The 24,542-nt window shown below is 43.5% G+C and overlaps 1 protein-coding gene across 1 annotated transcript; it reads right to left on the reverse strand.

The window, feature by feature from the left end:
• Positions 1–18,419: 18,419 nt before the first annotated feature.
• On the reverse strand, positions 18,420–23,705 carry LOC121133986 (the record flags this gene model as incomplete). Its single annotated transcript, XM_040731649.1, is given in 5 exon segments — positions 18,420–20,338; positions 20,341–20,751; positions 20,754–22,950; positions 23,038–23,217; positions 23,301–23,705. Coding segments are annotated over 5 exon segments (5,067 nt in total), but the record flags the coding sequence as incomplete, so codon positions are not given.
• Positions 23,706–24,542: the final 837 nt, after the last annotated feature.

Here is a 24,542-nt window from a genome sequence, read left to right on the forward strand (position 1 = left end):
ATGTCAAACCCAGTTCCCCCTCCCTTCCCTCCTCCCGCACACCCCCCCGCCATCCTCCCCCAGCCTTTCACCCTATTGCCACTTCTTTCCACATAGGGGATATCTAGAGTCTGTCATTTCACTCAGGGTAGGGTCCAGGCACTTCCCTAAGAGTCCAGGCTGAGAGAGCATCCCTCTTTGTGTTATGGACACACGATGTCTGTTTGTATTCCAGGGATAAACACTAATCCACTGCTCAGGGCCCCATAGGTTGCCCAGGCCTCCTCACTGATTCTCACATTCGGATGGTCTGGATCAGTCCCATGGTGGCCTCCCAGCTGTCGGTCTGGCGTCCAAGAGCCTGTTCAGATCAGCTGTCTCTGCTGGTTTGCTAGGCCACTCTTTGCCAATTTGCTCATCACTCCTCTCTCTCTCTCACTGGGTTCAGTTCAGTATTTAACTGTGGGTGTTTGCCTCTGCTTCCATCAGTCACTGGATGAAGGCTCCAGGATGGTTATAGACATCAAGTTCATTATCAGGAATGGGCATTCGAGGTGGTCTCTCCACTATTGCTGAGCTTGCCAATTGGTGTCATCCCTTTAGATAACTAGAGGTCACACTGGTAGTAAGTCAACTTTTACACTAGACCATTTTAGAATTTTTTTCTTCAGTATATGATTTTATTTAAATTAGAAACATGAATGCTTCACATGTCAATCCCAGCTCTCTCTCCCACTGCCCTCCCTTATACCTCCACCACTACCACTCCAGCCCAATACCAACTCCCCATATCATTGCCCTGGGAGGGTGAGGCCCTCTTTGGGGGGGGGAACTCCAGGGTCTGTAATTTCATCCAGAGAAGGACCTAGGCTCTTTGCCATGTGTTCAGGCTGAGAGAGCATCCATCTGTTTGGAATGGGCTCCCAAAGTACATTCATAAGCAATGATAAATACTGATCTACTACCCAAGGACCAGTGATTTCTGTGGCCTCCTCACTGACACTACATTCGTGGAGTCTGGATCAGTCCCCTGCTGGCCTCTCAGCCATCAGTCTGGGTTTCAAGAGCTCCCCCTTGTCCAGTCAGCTGTCTTTGTGGGTTTCACCCTCACGGTCTTGATCCCTTTGCTCATCACTCCTCCATCTTTGTCACTGGGTTCAAGTAGTTCAGTTCAGTGTTTAGCTGTATCTGTCTCTGCTTCCATCAGTCATGGATGAAGGTTCTAGGAGGGCATATAAGGTAGTCATCAACCTTATAATCAAGGAAGGGCTATTAATATAGACTCTCCACTATAGCTGAGTTTGTCAGTTGGTGTTATCCTTGTAGATCTCTGGAGATCTCACTACTGTCAGCTCTCTCCTCAAGCCTATAATGACTCCATCTGTTATGGTATCTCTCATCCTGCTCTCCTCTATTCTTAACTCTACTCAACCTTCCTGCTACCCCATGCCTTTTTCTCCTGGACGATTATACCCCCCTCTTTTTCCTGGTTCCCTCTCCCCACCTGCCATATTACCAATCTGCTTAGATCTTGGCTGTTTCTACTTCTCTGAGGTTACATGCATCTCTCTTGGGAACCTCCCTGTTTCCCAAAGTCACTGGCACTGAGATTGTAGGCTGACACTCCCCTGATCCAGATCTAAAATCCCTATGTTAGTGAGTACATACCATGCTTATCTTTTTGTGATTCGGTTACAACACTCAGGATAGTTTCTTCTAGTGCCATTCATTTGCCAGCAAATTTCAAGATTCTATTATTTCCACTGAGTAGTACTCCATTGTGTAAATGTACCACATTTTCTCTATCCACTTTTCAGTTGAGGGGCATCTAGTTTGCTAACAAATTCTGACTATTACAAATAATGCTGTTATGAACATAGTAGAACAGATGTCCTTGTTGTATGAATTTGCATCTTTTGGATATGTGCCTAAGAGTGGAATTGCTTTGTCTTGTGGTATACTGATGTCCATGTTCCTAAAGAATCTCCATACCAATCTCCAGAGTGGCTGTACAAGTTGGCACTCTCACCAGCAGTAGAGGAGTGTTCCCCTTACTCCTCATCCTCTCCTGCATAAACTGTAATTAGTAGGTTTGATTTTAGCCATTCTGACTGGAGTGAGGTGGTATCTCAGAGGTTTTTTGATTTGCATTTCTCTGATGGCTAAGGATGTTGAGCACTTTCTCAAGTGTCTATCAGCCATTTTAGATTCCTCTATTGCGAATTCTCTATTTAGTTCTGTACCCCACTTTTTAATTGGATCCTTTGGTGGTTTGGAGTCTTGCTTCTTGAGTTCTTGGTAAATTTGGAGATCAGCCCTCTGTCATGTGGGGTTAGTGAATATCTTTTCCCAATCTGTGGGGTGCCTTTTTGTCTTGCTGACTGTGTCCTTTGCCTTACAGAAGCTTCTCAGTTTCAGGACATCCTATTTATTAATTGTCGATCTCAGTGTTTGTGCTAGTGGTATGTTCAGGAAGCATTCTTCTGTATCAATTCATTCAAGGGTACCTCCCACTTTCTCTTCTAACAGGGTCAGGGTGGCTGGATTCATAGTGAGGTCTTTGATCCATTTAGACTTAAGTTTTGTGCATGAAAATAGACATAGATCTGTCTGCATTCTTCTACATGACTATATCTAGCTATGCCAACACCATTTGTTGAAGATGCTAACTTATTCCATTGTATAATTTCAGCTTTTTATTGAAAACCAGGTGTTCATAATTTTGTGGATTAATTTCAGGGTTTTCAATTCAATTGCATTGGTCTACTTGTATATTTTTGTTCCAGTACCAAGCTCTTTCTAGGATTATCGCTTTAAGTCAGGGATGGTGATGCCTCCAGAGATTGCTTTGTTGAGCAGGGTTGTCTTGGCTATCCTGTGTTTTTTGTTTTCCATATAAAATTGATAATTGTTCCTTCAAGGGTTTGCGAAGAATTGTTCTGGGATTTTGATGGGGATTGCATAGAGCAAGTAGATTGCTTTTGGAAGGATTGCCATTTTTACTACATAGATCCTACCTATACAAGAGTATGGGAGATCTTTGCATTTCCTGGTGTCTTCTTTAATTTCTTTCTTTAAAGACTCAAAGTTCTTGTTATATATGTTTTTCACTTGTTTGGTTAGCATTACCCCCAGGTATTTTATGTAAAGGGTGATGTTTCTCTGAATTCTTTCTCGGAACTTTTATCGTCTGTGTATAGTAGGGGCTACTGATTTTCTTGAGTTGATCTTGCATCCTGCCACTTTGCTGAAGGTGTTTATCAGCTGTCAGAGTTCCCTGGTTGAGTTTTTTGAGTCACTTATGTAAACTATCATATCATCTGCAAATAGTGAAAGTTTTACCTCTTCCTTTCCAATTTGTCTCCCCTTGATCTCCTTTTGTTGTCTTATTGCTGTAGTTAGAACTTCCAGTACACTATTGAAGAGGTATGGAGAGAGGGCACAGCCTTTCCTTGTTCCTGATTTTAGAGGAATTGCCTTGAGTTTCTCCCCATTTACTTTGATGTTGGCTGTTGGTTCGCTGTATATAGCTTTTATGATGCTTAGGTATGTTCCCTTTATCCCAGATCTCTCCAAGACCTTTAACATGAAGGGGTGTTGGATTTTATCAAAGACTATTTCATCATCTAGTGAGATGATCATTTGATTTTTGTTTCTCAGCTAGTTTATATGGTGGATTACATTGATGGATTTTCATATGTTGAATCATCACTGCATCCCTAGAATGAAGCCTATTTGATCATGGTGGATGAGTTTTCTGATATGTTCTTGTATCTGATTTGCCAGTATCTTATTGAGTATTTTTGCATCAATGTTCATGAGGGATATTGGTCTGCAGTTCTCATTCTTAGTTGTGTTTTTGTGTGGCTTGGGTATAGAATCAATGTCACAAAGATTTGCTTCTTTGAGGAAATCAGCAAGATAGACAAAACCTTATCCAAACTTACAAAAAGGCAGAGCATGAACATGCAAATTAATAAAGTCAGAAATGAAAAGGGAGGTATAACAACGGACAGTGAGGAAATCCAGAGAATCAGTAGGTCATATTTTGAAAAGCTGCACTCCTCAAAATTTGAAAGTTTAAAGGAAATGGACAATTTTCTGAATAGATATCACTTACCAAATTTAAATAAAAAACAGATGAGCAATTTAAATAGTCCTATAAAACCTAAGGAAATAAACAGAGTCATCAAAAGTCTCCCAACCTAAAAAATTCCAGGGCCAGATGACTTCAGTGCAGAATTTTACCAGAAATTCAAAGAGCAGTTTATACCAATTCTCCTCAAAGTATTCCATGAAGTAGAAGCAGAAGGGTCTTTGCCAAACTCTTTTTAAAATTTTTATAGAAACCAAAATTCTATGATCTTCTCCTTGTTGAAAAATATTAAATTTACCTTTTGCTCCCCCACCTTTCTATATTGCCAAATTAATCTTCATTTCCATAATGAAGTTGTTTTTCCTTCTCTAGGAAACCTGACATTCCTAACAATCTACATAACTTTATTGTGAACTTAATAAATTTTCTTCTTATCCATTTGCTTTATAATAGTTCTGTTTTTCTTCTCATGAAATTATAGATCTATTTGAATATTAATTATTTAGTGTAACAATCAAATTTACCCATAGAACTTTAAGAATGAACATTAAACATTCTTTTCCAAATCATGTTAATTGCTGCACCCGTGCAGCCTGGGGCCAAGAATCTGTGCAGGGTGTTGGGTTTGATGACACAGAGAGCAGTCAGTAGTGAAAGAAGGCTTGCTTTATTCTTAACCTAGCTGGTTATATACCCTGACACCAGAGGCAGGGTGGGAGTGATGGGGGGTCAGGAGGAGGCAGTTAGTCATCAGAAAGGTCAGGGTGAGTGTGTTCCTGTGGGCGAGCCCTTCTGATAACATCAGGAATTTATTGCTCTGGTAAACATGTTTTTCTTTGTGATTACAGGCACCTGATTGTTTTTAGTAAACATGTTTTCTCTGTGGTTGGTTACAGCCTCCTGCTCCCAGGCTGAGGGGGAACTGGGCCTTAGGCCAAGGTCTCTTGTTCCCACAATTCCCCCTTTTTTATTTTCTAATGAGGCACTCCTGTCTTAGGTCAAGGGTCAAGCAGGGTCATCTTCCCTTATCTGTCTTTGGGGTATATGTTTCCCCCTGTGTTAAGCAAGAGGTCTCTTCCCCAAAAGTCACCCATCATCAGAGAACCTCATCCTTGAATCATCTGTAACCAGACTTCATGGCTACAGGGATTGCCATGGGTTAAGCTGAACAATACTTGGTGACCGATCTGTTGCCTGTGGAACAAGGCACATTTGAACTCAGCATAAGGCCAGAATACCTACTGCCTCTGCCACCACTCCCAGGATCCCCATTGACATAACACCTCCCCATCTCTGTACCCCTCCCCAAATCTGGGCCATAGCATTCAACCAGCCTTCCTCTGTTACAAGGGTAACCCATGTATGATTTACAGTTACAATTTGATGGGCCAAAACAGTGATAAGTTTACAAAGTTATCATTCCAAGATCCACTCAGGGAAGCATTTAGAAGGCACACTTGCACAGATACATTAGATACACTCATTGAAGTTACACATGTAGCATGATAAAAATGTGAACAAGAGGCTTGTTGCACTATCCACAGACCATCCATTTGTTCCTGTAGTGATGCAGTTTGTTGATTTAATGTCAGTAGCTCAAGCTGAATTTGTGAATTGAGTGCACTCTGGGTGGACAGCATGCCATTAACTCTACCATCAAGGCTGTTAAAGGTCTCTGCTTTGGCGGAAGATTAGGCAATGGCAATTCTGGTCATAGCAGCCTTAGTGGCCGACATGGCAATGGTTGCCACAACAGTGGCCATGATGCCAAAGTCTCTTTTATGCCACATTAGGGCAAGTTGCATTTCTCCAGAAAAATACCCTGGCATAGGCAAGATTCGAGAAACAGGAGCCACCAAGGCTGATATTTCAAGTGGCCATGTCCTGTTCAAATACTGAAGAAGGGTGTTTTGCTACTCATCACAGTCTATACCAGTGGCCAATTGTTTTAAATGGGTCCTTTTTTTCCCAAAGGGAAAAACTGGCAAAATGAATTCTGTTGTTTCAAGGTGTGTCAAGGGAAAACTGCTAATCTTCCAGTTCTTTGTTTGCTTTGGGATGAAAACTCATGGATCCAGGAGGTTGATGCAGCAGGCCTCCTGAGAAACTGAAAATCTTGAACTGACTGTTTCCTTTCTTTCTCAGGCTGTAGATTTGATAACATCAAGGGTCAGGAACACTGGTTTAGGAGATTTCACTTGAACTGGCTTGGGCAGGCTCCCACTGTCTCAGGTCCACTTTTTCTCTGCTCCATGCATCTCACCAAATGTTTTAACAGCCACCAAACTTTATTCTTTTCCTGCAAGAAAACACAAACATGCCCTTGAACCCAAATTAGGGCAGAATCTGGTCTTCTCTGCTGTCTAGTGCATGGATGTCTTCATTTGACCTGCACAAAAGTAGCTCAAGTTCTATCATGCCAGAATCTGTCTGCAGAAGATTGTTCACTGGCATCTACATTTTAAAAATTTTTAAATGAGGAGTACATTATTTAATGAATCATGTGAGGACTGGGGACATTACTCCTGCTTTTTAATTTTTTTTAAATTTTCTTTAAACTATTTGCTAACATCTGTTGATGCTGGACTATAACAGTACAAGGATTTGTCTACCCTCCTTAGTTAAGTTGGTGAGTTGGGATCACTATCTAAATTACTAGTATACGCCCTTTAAATAGGACACAACCATTAAGTATTTCCCAAAAACTTCTGAAAATCACTCAAAGATTGTAAACTATACTATGTCCCAAATAACTTTCAAAAATTATTTGAAGTTTGTGAGTACTCTTTCCAATCCAATCTTCCATTTACTAACTGTTATCAATTTTCAGTTCACCCATTTTCAATCCATACGCCAACTGATGATGATGATCCCTCATGCAAAAGCCTTAAGATTTACTCAATCCACACTCCAACTGAGGGAGATCTCTCAGGTTCCCCTTTCTTTCCTGACCATGGTGTCAGGTAAAGCCTGGAGATTTAATCCAATCCACCCTCTCCCATGGAATTTCAGCCCAAAGTTACAGATCCAGCTTGCCAACTTACCTTACCTACATTGTTTCAACATGCCAGAGGCTCTTCACCTTGGAGACTTGCTGCCCATCGTGAGATTTTTTTATTTTATTTTATTTTATTTTTGTTCATGTTTTTTGAGACAGGGTTTCTCTGTATTGTTTTGGAGGCTGTCCTGGAACTCTCTCTGTAGACCAGGATGGCCTAGAAATCACAGAGATCTACCTACCTCTGCTTCCTGAGTGTGGGATTAAAGCCATGCCCCACCAACACCTGGCTCTCTGAAGATCATGTCGAACCTCCTCCCAATCTGGGACATTTAAGCCTCTCCCTGTAATGAACCATGGATTCACTCCTTTGATCGATTTTAGAAAGCATTCCAGGGTTTTAGCCTTGACTCTAGTCCCCTGTTCTTCAAGTAACATTTTTACTTGATACTGTAACTCAAGCTTCCCAGGACTATTCCCCATTGTTTTTTTTTATTTTATTTTCCCCAGTCTATCCCTGCCCAGCAAAAGAGATGACCCTGTCCACTTACCTTGCTTTCAGATCTTTGTGGGACCTCTAATTGACCTGCCTGTGCAGCCTGGGGTTGAGAATCTGTGGAGGGTGTCAGGGTTGATGACACAGAGACCAGACAGTGGTGAAAGAAGGCTTGCTTTATTCTTACCCCGGCTGGTTATATACCCTGGCACCAGAGGAGGGGGGGATCCATCAGAAAGGTTAGGGTCAGGGTGTTCCCGTGTGTGAGCCCTTCTGAAAACATCAGGAACTTATTGCTCTGGTAAACAGTCACCAGATTGTTTTTAGTAAACATGTTTCCTCTGTTGTCGGTTACAGCTGGATGCTCCCAGGCTGATGGGGAAGTGGGCCTCTGGCCTAGGTCATTTTTTCCCACAGTTAATCTACTTCATCCCCTCGACTATGGCTGTGTAAAGAAAGGGAGTTTCCTATGTCCTGATTTTAGATGCCCTGTTTCTTTATTCCTCTTTTGGTGCTTTAGCACTTCTTAGACTAATTCTTTATTTGCTCCTTCACACATTCCTCCTCCTGGGAAGCATGGAAAGTTGCCAGAAGTTGAAAATAGTTCAAACAACTTGTTTATTTTCTTCACATCTCCAAATTGCTCTAATGAGGTCTGTTCTTTGTTTTTTTTCTTCTCATGTCTTTTGAGAAAGTAAGCATGAAAGCAGATATTTATTTGCCTCTAATAGCAATTGTAAATTCATTAATATTGCATTGTCTGTATGGAATCATTTTTATAATAACTTAGTAAATTCCACCCACTATTCTTAAACTACAAAATGAGTATCAGGAAAAACTTTCTGAAATTATACATGTACATGAATATCACATTTCTATGTATAGCTTGGAAGTTTCAAATAAAACTGACAAGTTTAAGAATACTTATTATAGAAGATCAAAATAATAATTGAAAATTGCTGTTGTTATTTCTTTATGAAAATACAAGAATCTCTGTTATAATAGAGTACACAAACTTGAAAGCACTATTAATGACAACTGTTAACTTCATTATCTCCTTCTCTATATTCTTTAGGGTAATGACTCAGCTAAAATTCAGACAGTGAGGACCAAAAACAATATCAACAACAACAAAACTTGTTTTAGATACTACTGTACAAATTAAAGCTTGGCTACTTCTCTACTCTGAATGTACTTGCCTGTTTCATTCTTTCAATTTTCTGTTTTTTTTTCTTCTTAAGAGTCTGAATTAAAGAAGAAATAGATAGTCATTAATGGAAAGAGACTCTTCAAATTATTCACATTGCTTCCTTTTGTGTGTGTGTGTTTTATATTATTCACATTGCTTCCTTTGTGTGTGTGTGTGTGTGTGCATGTGTCTTCCTGGAAGCTATGAACAACAGAGGAGGTAATTAGAAATATGGAATTCATAAAATATATTTTCCCTTTGATCTTGTATGAAATCAAGTCTATCCTTCCATAATATGGTTAGTGAATATTACATTTTTCCCTTCCATATTATGGATATCAAGAATGACACTCACAACAGGTACTTTACCCTATCATTATCCATATATGTCATTTTAAATCTATCTAGTCTTTTCATTTCTTTTTAAAATTTAAATTAGAAACAAGTTTGCTTCACATGGCAGTCCCAGCTTCCTCTCCCTTCCCTCATCCCATGCTCCCAACCCACTCACCCACTCACCCCCATTCTCTTCTTTCCCCTCCCCAGGAAATGTAAGGCCCTCCATGGGGGATCTCCGAAGGCTGTCATATCATCCAGGGCATGGCCTAGGCCCTCCCCCATATGTTTAGGTTGAGATAGCATTCCAAAGTCCATTTGTACACCAGGGCTAAATACTGATTTACTATCCAAGGCCCCATAGATTGCCAAGGCCTCCTCACTGACACCCACGTTCAGAGGGTCTGGATCAGTCATATGGTGTACTCTCTGTCACCATTCTGGGCTCCATGAGCTTCCCCTTTTCAGGTCAGCTGCCTTTGTGGGTTTCACCAGTAAGGTCTTGACCACTTTGCTCATCAGTCCTCCCTCTCTGTCACTGGGTTCCAGGAGTTCAGTTCAGTGTTTAGCTGTGGGTGTCTGCTCTGCTCCCATTATCCATTGGATGAATGCTCTAGGATGGCATATAAGGTAGTCATCAATCTCATAATTGGGGAAGGGCATTTAAGGTAGCCTCTTCACTATTGCTTAGATTACCAGTTGATGTCATCCTTGTAGATCTCTGGAAATCCAACTAGTGCTAGATCTCTCCTCATACTCAACCTTGCTGTATCTCCATGTCCTCCTCTCCACTCCTCTTCACCCCCTCTCTTGTCCCCACTCTCTCTCCCCTACTCCCATGCTCTCAATCTGCTCAGGAGATCATGTCCCATTCCCCTTCTCCAAGGTAATAAGCATATCTCCCTTAGGGTCCTTCCTGTTTCCCAGACTCTCTGGCACTTGTATTATAGGCTGGCAGTCCCTTTCTCCATGTTGAAAATCCATATATAAATCCATATATGAGTGAGTACATACCAACTTTGTCTTTTGAGAACTGGCTTAGCTCACTCAGGATGATTTCTTTTACTGTCATCCTTTGTCTGCAAATTTCAAGATTCCATTGTGTAAAGGTAATCTATTTTCTCTATCCACTCTTCAGTTAAGGGGCATGTATGTTACTTCCAGGTTCGGGCCATTACAAATACTGCTGTTATGAACATAGCTAAACACATGTCCTTATTGTATGAATGTGAATCTTTTCGGTATATGCCTAAGGGTAGAATTGCTGGATCTTGTAGTAGACTGATTACATTTTCCTGAGGAATCTCCATACTGATTTCCATAGTGGCTGTATGAGTTAGCACTCCCACCCACAGCAGACGAGTGTTCCCCTTTCTCCACATCCTCTCCAGTATACACTGTCATTGGTGTTTTTGCTTTTAGCCATTCTGACAGGAGTATGATGGTATCTCAGAGTTGTTTTGATTTGCCTTTCCCTGATGGCTAAGGATGTTGAACACTTTCTTAAATGTCTATCAGTCATTTATGACTCCTCTATTGAGAATTCCCTATTTAGTTCTGTATCCTATTTTTTAATAGGGTTATTTGATATTTTGGAGACTAACTTCTTCAGTTCTTTGTAAGTTTTGGAGATCAGCCTTCTGTCAGATATGGGGTGGATTAATACCTTTTCCCATTGTGTGGACTTGTTTTTTTTCTTGTTGACTGTGTCCTTTACCTTAAAGAAGCTTCTCAGTTTCAGGTGATCTCGTTTATTAATTGTTGATCTCAGTGTCTGTGCTACTCATGTTTAGGGAGCTTTCTCCTGTAGCACTTCATTCTAGGGTACTTCCCACTTTCTCTTCTGAGAGGTTCAGTGTGGCAGAATTTATGTAGAGGTCTTTGATCCACTTGGACTTAAGTTTTGTGCACAGTGATAGATATGGATCTATCTGCAGTCTTCTACATGCCAGCATACAGTAATGCCAGTACCATTTGTTGAAGATACCTTATTTTTTTCATTGTATAGTGTTAACTACTTTGTCAAAGATCAGATGTTCATAGGTGTGTTTATAGTGTTCTTATCAGTGTCTTCAATTGGATTCCATTGTTCTACCCATCGATTTTTGTGCAAATAGCAAGCTTTGTTCATTACTATAGCTCTGTAGTATAACCTGAAATCAAGGATGGTAATGCCTTTATTGCACAGGGTGGTTTGGCTATCCTGGGTCTTTTATTTTTGCATATAAAGTTGAGAATTTTCCTTTCAAAGTTTGTGAAGAATTGTCCTGGGATTTTGATAGGGCTTGCATTGAATCTGTAAATTGCTTTTGCTAAGATTGCCATTTTTACTAAATTGACCCTACCTATTCAAGAGCATGGGAAGTCTTTCCATTTTCTCATATCTTCTTTAATTTCTTTTTTTAGTGACTCAAAATTATTGTCACCTGTTTTTTTAGAGTTACCCCAAGATATTTTATGTTGTTTGTGGCTATTTATTTTAAGGGTGATATTTCTCTGGTTTCTTTCTCAGCACATTTATGTCTAATTCTACTGACATTTTTGAGTTAACCTTGTATCCTACCAGTTTGCTGAAGGTGATTATCAGCTGTAGGAGTTAGCTGATAGAATTATTTGGATGATATCAGTGTTCTTCCAAAATGTTAGGTACTAATCAAATAGGAACCATATTCAGAAAAGCTACAGTAAATTACACCTGTTCTGTATTACAGAGTTAATATTAGAGCCAAAGTTACATCTTAAGTGGTTTTTTTCCCTTTGGGTTTTTCGAGACAGGGTTTTTCTGTATTGTTTTGGAGACTGACCTGGAACTCACTCTGTAGACCAGGCTGACCTCGAACTCACAGAGATCCACCTGTCTCTGCCTCCCAAGTGCTGGGACTAAAGGCATGAGCCACCAAAGCCTGGCACATCTTAAATTTTAATTACTATGTGTGAGAGATCTGTGAAACAAAAAATACCTCTGATCTACAAGTCACTTAACCAAAGACAAATAGAACCTGAAATGCTGGATGTTATTATTTATGGGTGATAACAAGCCACATGTTTTCCATTCCCCTAAACATGTTTATTTGACCCACCTGCACTGGAACTGTTTAATCACATGTATGCAGGAGGTTCACAAATACATAGGATATACACTTGCCCCTGATTGGAAATGAGAAGAAATGTAATAAATGATGGCTTTTCCTCCTTAAGTCACTGCAAACTGTAATTCTCACCACCTCCCAGGAATCCTGGAGTGGGTCTGGCCTGAGACAATTCACCTTGCCATTATTTAATTAAAGCTTGCTTCAAATTGAACTTTAAAATGTGGTAGTGGTCTATTGTTCAATAGGTGGATTAACACTGGAAAATGAGTTCTTCCATCCATCAACTCTACTCTTTTTTATAGAATCCCTTAAAATATAGTAATGCCAGTACCATTTGTTGAAGATACCTTCTTTTTTACATTGTATAGTGTTAACTACTTTGTCAAAGATGAGGTGTTCATAGGTGTGTTTATAGTGTTCTTATCAGTGTCTTCAGTTGGATTCCATTGTTCTACCCATCTATTTTTGTGCAAATACCAAGCTTTGTTCATTAATATAGCTCTGTAGTATAGCCTGAAATTAAGGATGGTAATGCCTTTATTGCACAGGGTTGTTTTGGCTCTCTTAAAATAATATTCATTATCCAACATAAAAACTGCCCACTTACTTTTATTCTGCAGTGAGTGATAATAATTTCTTGTTTCATTCTAACATCATCACTGGAACATTTGCTCACCATACTTTTGTAACAAAATTGCCAATGTCATTGACTTAACTGAAAAACTGGCATATTATGTGTTAGGTGCTTCAAGTCAGTGTTCTGTGTTTTGGCATCTTTAATACAGAGGTACTCTTCAATGACTCCTTTCTGTATTTTATTAAATTTTGGTCCTTATGACTTATTTAGTAGGGGAATGTATTTTTAAGGGTTTAGCATAGATGATTAAATTACTAAAAAGAATACACAGGGTAAAAATCAGCCACAGAAGATAGAAATATTTAGCTTTAATGACTTGGAAATTTTTAGTTTGAATCCAGCTTTTTTCCTAAATTATTTTATTATACTTTGCATTTTAAAGTTAGTAGGAAGAACAGCTAAAACATATGACACTCCAAAATATTGAAATGAGAGTAAGAGACATTATTTTCCTAAGCAAAGAAATTGCTGTCCACCACATCAGCCAAAGGGAAAGTCATTGTTTGGAGCCTTTTTCTTTCATTAGCATTTTAGGAATTCAGGGCAGGGAAGTGACATAGTTCTGGTAATCTAAGCACAAACAAGGTTACTGCAACCTCCTAGATTTCAAAGGGAATGCTTATAGGCAGCCCTCTCTTCAGATAAGGGAAATACAAGATGCAAAGAAAGGTATTTTCCATTATAAAGGTTTTTTTTAACAAAGAGTACAAAGAAAAAAGAAGTGTCTATTAGGCTTTAGATGTAGAAATGTTGCTGGCACAAAAGAATGAGGTGGGGGAGAATAAAAGAGAAAGCAACATTCACAACATCAGAGTTGAATGAAAAGTTCTGAATATGTTAGGAAAATAGTAACTCTCTCCTTATAGCTATTTAATATGTACATATGTGATGAAACTTGAAACCTCTCATAAGATAAAACTAACAACACAAATATTATTTGTGGTATAAATTTGCTTCACTGAAGGGAAATAGTTATTATTCTTTATAAGTTATAAAATTAAGATGAATACTGAAAATACAAAGCAGAATTAAAGTCTTAAAAGCACATTATATTGAAGGGGGATGTTTATGACTTTAAGTTTTGATAACATTCCTACTACAAGACCCTTTTTATGATCAAAGTAGGGAATTAAGCGTTTAACTCACCCATGAAAATTTTAGAAACAAATATGTCATAATTTTTAAAATCCAACAGTGACCTCTGAAATAGAATGGGTTCTATTACCTAATACAACAAATTTACTGTTGCAGTTATGTGTTTGTGCCTGGAGTGTATGAATGTCTACACAGACCACTGGAGAGAAAAATGGACTTTGTTTTCTGTAAGCATGAAAATAAAAACAAGCAAATTAAAAAAGAATGCATACATTCTTATTATTAGACAAGCTAGTTGATCTGTCAAAAAGTAAAATCAATCAAGTGGACAGGTTTCTACTTTAGGCAACTTCTAAAGCTTCTCCTAAGAAGTATTTTTGAGGACAGAAGTATATAAGTAGAATTAAAATTTTCAAAAATACCAAAGAATGAAGTATGTTGAAGTAAATATTTCAGCTCTCATCTTAAAGAGAAAAAAGGTTAGCTTGCTTACCCTAGAGCCAGTCTAAGTGATCATGGCCCAGAAATACAGATTTATGTTTGTGAAAGCTAACATTATATTTTAAGTTTTAATAAATATGCCTAAGAGATCCATGAAACAAAAGTGTCTTTGATTTGCAAGCCTCTTGCCCAAGGACATATAGTTCCTGAAATGCTTGAGGGTATCATTTATGAGAGATAACAACCACAAGTTTTCACTCTCTTAACAAGTGTGTTTGGCCCATCTACACCAATGTGCTTGATCCCACTCATATAGGTGGGAGGTCCACAGGAAAGAAAATGTCAGGATGTATATTTTCCCCTGATTGGATGTAGGTGGGAGGTACATCAGAATGTATGCTTGCTCTTGATCAGACCTGATAAATAGTGCAATGAATTAAGTTTTTTTTTCTTACTAAGCTGCTGCAAACCAAACTCGGGGTTGTTTCCCAGAAACCTGGGTATGGACCTAGTCAGAGCCCATCCACCTGGCCAGTATTTAATTAAAGCTTGCTTCAAAGTTGACTTTAAATTGTGCTAGTGGTCTTATTCTCCATTGTTGGGATTAAGAGTTGTCGCAAACTCCATGTTCGAACATGTAAACAGTTTAATGAAGGATTGTATTTATACAGAACAAAGAATGATATAAACAAAGGCAGATGTAAATTACAAATTACCTTGGGGGAAGAAGCATACAATAGAGATTATTACAGCAAGATGAAGAAAGATTGTTATTACAGAACCAATGTGCTGACTGAAAAGTTCTTAGCTCTTGTGTTGGGGAAGGCTACTGTTGTGCTAATAGGTTCTAAAAATATTTCTCTATGAATGTTAAAATGTTCAGACACAGAACTTCATGTGGTATTGGATAACAAATCATTGTGTTCTTTCCTGGAAAAACTGTTTCTCCACTTTTAGCAATTATTACTTTTTGAAAATTCTTTAGTAGTCTAGATTCCTTGATATCTCCTGTTCAATAGTCAATATCTATTATTGTTGTCTGTGTTTAGCTCAAGTTTGGACAGTTATACTGGTAATACCAGATGGGTATAGTTTCTGAAATTCCTAGGAAACATACTCATGGTCAACTCACTGCTCTTCTTCCACTTATATGCCCTCATAACCTACCCTTTTTGAAGTGTTCCATAAGTATTAAAATTGGGTGTTATAGAAGCATACATTGGAACTGGGCTATCCATTCTATGTTTTGATTGCAGTTTTCTGTAATATTTGCCATTTGCTGAAAAGATAAATTTTCTTCATGTGGGATGTGGAATCCATTCATCTGTAGGTATAAACACAAATATTTAAATATAATTAACGATTATTCTGGTTTGGTACATTATCTCCTAGATTCATGATCCACTAACACTGACTACTTTCCAGTAACATGCATGGTTTGCCTCTTGTTGGTCAGGTTTTAAGCACAATTAGAAAGATATTGGTTACAGCAGATTTTAAGTCGCTACTGTATGCAGAGGGTTATTGTACCATGTTGGTAGTCTGAAAGACCCCAAGCGGGGGACTTTCACGGGAGGGAGACCTGAACCCAAGGAACACCAAGACCACGAGCTTGGATGCAACAGCAAGAGGCTTTATTGATAATACACGGGTACCCGGGGCATCTCAGTCTCGGGAACTGAGAGCCCCGAGCTGGGGACTCAGGGGTTCTTTTATAGCAAAAAGTGCAGTACAGAAGCGAGAAGCCTAGTTACGGGACCCTGATTGGGTAATTTAAATGAGGCTGGGGCTCAGAACGAGGGCAATTAAGGTTTCTCTCATCTGGACAGAGAGGCAATTAAGGTTTCTCTCAGAACTCAATTCTCGGCCTTGGCCCTATCTGAAGAACAAAGGGTTTCTGTGCCTGCCCAATCTTTCTGGGCTGGCTATGCAGACCATAGACACCTGTGCCCCTATCTGGACAGAGATAGTAGTGACTATTCAGCTGCGAAGACCTTGAGCTGAGCTCCCTCCTGATAAAAAATGGCTGAGCTGTGGGGGAAAGGAGTTTTCCATAAGCCTCAGCTGCCTGCGCTGGGCCGGGATCTTTCATCCCCCCATTGCTCTTGTAACTGAATGGAATCTTTCATTCAGAGGTTTCTACCATCTCGAAATCCCTTTGCTTTAGCTGCTGGTATTGTTGAGTCAAAACCAGTGATTGTACAACTGATAACCTTTCCTTTATGAACTGGATCAATCTGTTTAAGATGCATGGCCCAATCATCAGAATCAGAAATATAATGATCAGGGGTCCCATAATAGTGGATATGAGAGTCGAATACCAGGGGGACTTGTTATACCAGTTCTGAAACCATCCCTGTTGGGACTCCATTAGTTGGTGGTACTTTTGGCGTCTTTCTTTTATTTTAGCCAGGTTGTCTCTTACCACTCCGGTATGGTCTGCGTAAAAGCAGCATTCTTCTTTAAGGGCTGCACAAATTCCCCCCTGCTGGAAAAATAAGAGGTCTAGTCCCCTTCTATTTTGGAGGGCTACTTCTGCCAGGGAGGACAGGGACTTCTCCAGGGCAGCGACAGATTTCTCTAAAGACCGAATATCTGCACGCATTACTTGTTGTAGGAGCTGGAACTGTTTAGTTTCCTGCAGTGCGACAGTACCGGTTCCTATCCCTGCTGCTATGCCTCCCATGGTTAATCCCCCTAGTAGGATGGCAGTAGTGATGGAAATAGGTTCCCTCTTACTGCGGTCAGGTATTTATCAAGTCATAGTCAGAGGGGTGGTAAATTACCTTAGGCCATAATTCTATCAGAACACAATAGTCAATGGTGGCATTTAATACCGTGGTGGAGACACAAGGGGTTAATCCAGTGTTGCATGCCCAATATGTCCCATTGGGGGCTATCAAGTAGTGGCCACTTTGGGGCAAAGGCTCAGTGGCATTGCATAGTCCTTGATGCGTGGTGGGGACTTTACCTATACATAGTCCCTTTCCAGACACTTCTGAGATGGTCAATTTATGTTGCATGACTGCCCCACAAAGTGCCCCGGCTGTGGCCTGTTTTGTATATTCGCCCACAACCGCTAAGCCTTCATAATAGGGAGGTTGCGGAGTCAGACAAAGCCAGCATTCCTTAGTCTTATCTGGGCGAGTTAAATTTAGAGTGGCATATGTCCCTTGGATTAGGGCTAATATTCTATTTCCCGTGCCTTTAAGGGGGGGACCCAAGGAGGGGGGTTTGGGAGTGCTTTCTGGAGGCGCGGGAGCGGCTGTGGTTTTAGGCAGGGTCAGGGGCCTGGTATCAGCCTTGGGCATGAATAGGCTAGGCTGCTTTTGATCAGTAAGGACCTGGTTAGGGCCTATGGCCTGTGGATTGATGGGAGCCACCTTACATCTGATTGTAAAGATTACTCCCCTATCTGGTCCGTATAGATACCAACGCAAACCCCAGGTATACCCAGTCTGCCAGTCCGGGGCTTGCTTTCCCTGTGCAGTGAAAGAAATGGCAAGGGGCATACCTATCATTCCAGATTGTCCTTTGTCCCAGCCTCTACGCACTTGTATTTTATCCCAGGATGAGGATGGCCTCCAATATGCGTCCCCTGTAGTCTCGCACCCCCAAGCTGCACAGAAAAAGGAATTATATCCCCCACATTTCCGGGCCTGTTGCCAGGTACGTCCATCTCGGGGGCAGACATAGAAGTCCAGTGAATTTAGCTGCTCTCTGGCTCTGCGACTAACACACCCGGGGGTGGTTTCTCTGGAGTCCACGAATATGAATGTACGTCGGCGTCTGTAAAGGTGGGAACCACTGGCGCATGCCTTTGGGTGGCAATGGGGAATGTCCCAAGTGTTCAACCCTGCTACTAAATCACAAAATTCAGGCCGTAGAGTAGGCCACCATGTCCCAAGTGCATGTGGTTCCGTGACAGCATAAATGACCTCCCCCATTTGGGATAGAACCTCCCAGGTTAATTTATAAACGGTGTGGGGACTGGAGGCCACACCAGTGCTTGATTTTATGAGGAGGGCTATTAGCAGGAGGGAGGGGAGCGGGTAAGTTTTATTTTCAAAGGATTTTGAGTGCGTTGAGCTTTCCATCCTGAGTCCGGATCCTCAGGGAGGGCAGCTTTTACGTGCGAGGCTTGTATCCAAGCAGCAATCTCGTCCACATTGAGAGCAGTAGGGGTGGTCAACAGGACCGTGTATGGTCCCTTCCAGCGGGGTTCAAGGTTCTTAGCCTGGTGGCGCCGGACCCAAACGCTGTCTCCCACGTGGTAGGAGTGAGGGACGATAGGATGTCTCCTCTGGTCTCGGTAGGCTTGGGCCAGAGGCTTCCAGACTTCCTGCTGGACCAGCTGGAGTGCCTGTAGGTGAGCTTGAAGAGAGGAGGAATTGGCATAGTCAGAGATATCTTGGTCAAAGAACTGAACAAAGGGAACGGTGGTTCCATATAGAATTTCAAAAGGGGTGAGGCCATGGGGGCCCGGTGTATTCCGGGCACAATAGAGGGCAAGGGGGAGCAAGAGGACCCAGTCTTTAGTGCCAGCTGCAAGCGATAATTTAGTTATAGTCTCCTTAATGGTTCTATTCATTCGCTCTACCTGTCCTGAGCTTTGGGGTCGGTAAGCACAATGTAATTTCCAGTCAATCCCCAACAAAGTGGCCACAGACTGACTTACCTGAGAAACAAAGGCAGGCCCGTTGTCTGTCCCCAATACCTGTGGCATTCCGTAATGGGGGAAGATTTCTTCAAGAAGTTTCTTGGTGACCACCTTCGCCGTCTCGTGCTTGGTGGGGTAGGCTTCAGTCCATCCCGAGAAGGTGTCAACAAAAACCAGGAGGTACTTGTATCCATATTTTCCTGGTTTGATTTCTGTGAAATCTATTTCCCAATGCACCCCAGGCCGGTGCCCACGAGCTCGAGTCCCCATGGGTAGCTTTAGCCTGGTCACATTGACGCGGGCGCAAGCGTCACATTGTTCAGTCACTTGTTTTATTATTTCTTCTATCCCCAACAGGTGGCGAGTATTTTCTTCCCGGGCTAACAGTTCTCTCATTTTTCTGGAGCTCAAATGAGTGAGTTTGTGTAGGCTATCAACCAAATATCTAGTCATTAGGCTGGGAAGGACAGTTTTTCCTTGATAGGTCCAGAGACCATCATGTACTCGGGTCGCCCCCAGTCTTTTCATGGCTTTGATGTCTTTTATTTCATAGTCCCATGACGGGGAGGTCTTCTCGGAAGCCTCATTAGTTACAGGGACTACAGCCGCCTGGAGGAGGTGACTGCTGCTTTCCAAGGTCAGGGCAGCCTCCCGGGCGGCCAGGTCTGCCCTCCGGTTTCCCCGGGCAACGGGGCTGTCGCCTTTCTGATGCCCTGGGCAATGTATGATACTGAGGGCGGTTGGGAGGTGCAGAGCCTCTAAGAGGGCCAGGATTTCCTTTTTGTTTTTAATGTCTCTGCCCTCTGAGGTCAATAGCCCCCTTCGCCTATAAATTTCACCATGGATGTGAGCGGTGGCAAAAGCATAGCGGCTGTCTGTGTAGACAGTGAGTTTCTTACCTTCTGCCAGTCTCAGGGCCTGTGTTAAAGCAATCAGTTCTGCTCGTTGGGCCGATGTTCCCGGCTGCAGGGCCTCGGCCCAAATTGTTTCTGACTCAGTTGTCACTGCAGCACCGGCTTTCCGCTCCCCTTGATGTACAAAGCTGCTTCCGTCCGTGAACCAGACAAGGTCAGGGTTGGGAAGGGGTTGATCCGTGAGGTCAGCTCTCGTCCCATGGACCTCAGCCAGGACCTGCAAGCAGTCATGAGTCTCTGCTTCCCCGGGGAGGGGAAGTAGCGAGGCGGGGTTCAGGGTCACCGGAGCCCCGAAGTGAATTCTATCCTTGTCCAGCAACAGAGTCTGGTAATGAGTCATCCTGGCATTGGTGAGCCAGCGGCCCGGTGGCTGTCTGATGACCGCCTCCATAGCATGGGGGCATAGATGGTCAAAGGCTGCCCCAAAGTCAATTTGTGAGAGTCCTTTATGAGAACTGTGGTGGCGGCGATCATGCGGAGACATGGGGGCCATCCTGACACTACGGGGTCTAATCTCTTAGATAGGTAGGCAACCGGTCGTCTCCAGGGCCCAAGTTTTTGAGTTAGGACCCCCTTCGCATAACCCTCTTACTCAGCCACGAATAAGTCAAAGGGTTTAGTCAGGTCAGGTAACCCCAGAGCTGGGGAGCAGAGCAGAGCCTTCTTGATGTTCATGAAGGCTTGTTCCTGGCTCTCCCCCCAGTCAAAGGTAGCCCCCGTCTTGGTGAGGGGGTACAGGGGTGCTGCCATTTCTGCAAACCCGGGGATCCACAGTCTACAGAAACCTGCTGTTCCCAAGAATTCCCGCAATTTTCGGGGGTCTTGGGAGGAGGGATGTTGAGTATGGCCTGTTTGCGGGCTTCTGTTAGCCAACGTTTTCCATCCTGGATTTTGTACCCCAGGTAGGTGACCTGGGTCCGACAGATTTGGGCCTTTTTGGCAGAGGCCCTATACCCCAAGTCTCCTAAAGTCTTTAAGAGAGCTTCTGTCCCCCTCAGGCATTCCTCCTCTGTTTTGGTGGCTATCAGGATGTCATCCACATATTGTAAGAGGATGACCTCAGGGTGGTAGACTCTAAATCCGGCCAAGTCCTGATGTAAGGCCTCATCAAAGAGGGTGGGGCTACTTTTGAACCCTTGGGGCAACCTAGTCCATGTAAGTTGTGCCGAGATTCCCAGGTCTGCATCCTGCCATTCAAAGGCAAACAGTGGCTGACTGTCTTTGTGTAACCGTAGGCAGAAGAAAGCATCCTTTAAATCCAGGACTGAGTACCAAACATAGTCGGGTGGCAGTCCACTCAGGAGGTTATAGGGATTGGGGACCGTGGGGTGTATGTCCTCAACCCGCTTATTGACTTCCCGGAGGTCCTGGACCGGCCTATAGTCATTGGTTCCGGGCTTCTTGACTGGCAACAAGGGAGTGTTCCAGGGGGACCGGCAGGGAGTTAGAATGCCCTGCTCCAGTAGCCTCCTAATGTGGGGTTTGATCCCATCGCGGGCCTCCCGGGACATGGGATATTGTTTAATTGAGGCCGGGAGAGCAGATGCCTTTAAATGGACTATGATGGGAGCCTGCTGGAGGGCTAGTCCCATTCCTCCAGTCTCTGCCCAGGACTAGGGAAAGTCAGTCAGCCAGCGGTCCTCGACCTTAAAGGAGTCATCCTTGGGCTCATGTATTCTATATTCCTCTTCTAAGGCTATAGTCAGTACCGTGAGTGGGGCCCCTTCTGGCCCCGTGACTCTTATGTTGGCTTTCTCGAAATGTACTTGAGCCTTTAACTTCGTTAGGAGGTCTCGACCCAGGAGGGGGTATGGGCAGTCAGGAACATGTAAAAAGGAGTGCATCACCTTACCGGTCGCTAGGTGGAGCTGGCGGTCTGTGGTCCATCGATATTGCTTCCCACCGGTAGCCCCTTGTACCCAGGCAGTGCGGCGGCTCAGGGGGCCGGGTGACCGATTTAGAACAGAGTGTTGAGCCCCCGTGTCGACCAGGAAGGTGACCGGGCGCCCCCCTACTGGTATGGTTATCCGGGGCTCAGGGGGCTCCTGGCCCTGACCTCCCTAATCTTCGAGGCTCAGGAGGTCAGAGGTTTGAGAACGGGGTTTGGGCTTTTGAAATGTCCTTCTTTGCTTCTTGTTCTTGGGGCATTCTCTAGCCCAGTGTCCTTTCTCCTTGCAATATGCACACTGGTCTCTCTCTAGGCGGGGCCCCCTTTGTCCCTCTCTCTGCCTATCCTGTCTCTGCTCTGCGACTACTGTGGCCAGCAGTTTGGTCATTTCTCTATTACGCTTCTCGTCCCTCTCTCTCTCCCTTTCTTCCATTTCCTTTCTCTGACGTTCTGCCCTTTCTTGGTCCTCTTTTCTCCATCTCTCTTCCCTTTCTTCCTGTGTTTCTCTCTTGTTAAAGATGCGCTCCGCCTCTTTTAATACATCTGGTAATGTATAACCCTGTAAATTCTCTAGCAGCTGCAACTTGTTTCTGATGTCAGCCGCCGACTGCCAAATGAAGGACATGGTCAGGCTAGTAGCTTGCCCGGGGTCCTCAGGGTCATATGGAGTATACATTCTGTAAGCCTCCTTAAGTCTCTCTTAAAATGCGGCTGGTGACTCCTCTGCCTTCTGAACTATCTGTCTTACCTGGGCCAAATTGGTGGGCCTTTTACCGGCCCCTCGGAGACCTGCTACAAGCAGCTGGCGATAAAGACGCAGGTGGGTCCTACCTGCCTCAGTGGTGAAATCCCAGTCTGGGCGGTCGAGGGGGAAAGCAGCATCAATTTCATTTGGAAGCTGCGTAGGTTGTCCATTTGCCCCGGGAACATTCTTCCGGGCTTCAAGAAGGACCCTCTGTTTTTCCTCCGAAGTGAGGAGGACCTGTAAAAGCTGTTGGCAATCATCCCAGGTGGGCTGGTGGGTAGTAAGAACCGACTCCAATAAATCAGTCAGTCTCACAGGATCTGCTGAAAAGGAGGGGTTATTATTTTTCCAGTTATAAAGATCAGAGGCAGAAAACGGCCAGTACTGTAATTGGCCATCATGGCCCGTCCGAAGGGGCAGGGCAGTGGAATCCGGAGTAGGCTGCTCCCTGCGGCCTCACAGTCTGGAGGCCATAGGTGAGGGCTCCGGGTCAGTGGGAGGCGCCGGTTGGGCCTCAGCTGCTGCCGCGGCCTCAGCTGCTGCCGGTTGACCTGCCGGAGGAGCCTGGTACGGTGGAGGTTCCTCTGTCAGTAAATCCAACAGGAGACCGTCGTCTGGAGGGAGGACTTTGGGGTCTCCTTTTTTCTCTTTCTGCTTAGTTATGGTGGGGTACAGGCCAGAATGGGAGGACTGAGGATACGGGGAGGGGGTCAAAGGGGGCGGAAGGGGGGTGCGGATGGTTTGGAATTGGCGGGGGTTAGGGAAGAGGGAGAGGGGGACCCTCCGGGGTGCACAAAGGGGCGCACCCAGGTAGGAGGGTTACGAACTAATGCTTCCCAGGTGACTATGTAGGGCACTTGGTCCGGACGGCCGTGGGGCCCAGGATCCATCACTTTCTCTTTTACCTGGAAGATAATTTGAGAGTTAAAGGTGCCATCCCGGGGCCTGCCAACATTTAAGGCTGGCCACTCGGAAGAGCAAAAGGTGATCCATTCCTTCTTGCGCACATCGACAGTCCGGTTACGAGCATACTCCTGAACCTGTGGCCAATGTGAAAGGGTCAAACTGAGCGGAGTGGTAACTGTCTGTCCCATCTCCTCGAGAGTGGTGACTAAGACAAACAAACAAATAAGAAACAAAAACAAACAGATTTTCGCTGCGCGGCTTCGACGTAGAGTCGAAAGCAAAACTTCAGTTGGGCTGGAGGTCGGGGGCCTCTCGTCCTCGTCCCCTACCAGGATGGAAAATCCCTCTGTCAGCGGGGGTTCCCCAAACAAACGTGGCAGATTCCTAGGCATCTACCTCAAACAACCGAGTCCTTAAGAACAAGAACTCCAAATACAAACGGGGCAGATTGATATCTACTCCAAACAAACGAGTACTCCAAATACAAACAGGGCAGATTGATATCTACTCCAAACAAACGAGTACTCCAAATACAAACGGGGCAGATTGATATCTACTCCAAACAAATGAGTACTCCAAATGCTACCAGGACGTCTCCTGGAGCTACAAATACAAATGCATACAGCTGTATACTACAAACGCAGGCGCGAGAACAAGCATAGACAGACAGCAGACAGCAGAAATAACAGAAATTTAGTCCGGACAATTCTTACCTCCCAGAAGTGGGTCGGTGGTCCCTGGGCGGGGGTCTCACTTTCCCGGCCAATGCACCAAATGAAAGACCCCAAGCGGGGGACTTTCACGGGAGGGAGACCTGAACCCAAGGAACACCAAGACCACGAGCTTGGATGCAACAGCAAGAGGCTTTATTGATAATACACGGGTACCCGGGGCATCTCAGTCTCGGGAACTGAGAGCCCCGAGCTGGGGACTCAGGGGTTCTTTTATAGCAAAAAGCGCAGTACAGAAGCGAGAAGCCTAGTTACGGGACCCTGATTGGGTAATTTAAATGAGGCTGGGGCTCAGAACGAGGGCAATTAAGGTTTCTCTCATCTGGACAGAGAGGCAAT

The sequence above is a fragment of the Mesocricetus auratus genome, unplaced genomic scaffold, assembly GCF_017639785.1.
Source record: "Mesocricetus auratus isolate SY011 unplaced genomic scaffold, BCM_Maur_2.0 Super-Scaffold_2245, whole genome shotgun sequence".
NCBI classification, from domain to species: Eukaryota; Metazoa; Chordata; class Mammalia; order Rodentia; family Cricetidae; genus Mesocricetus; species Mesocricetus auratus.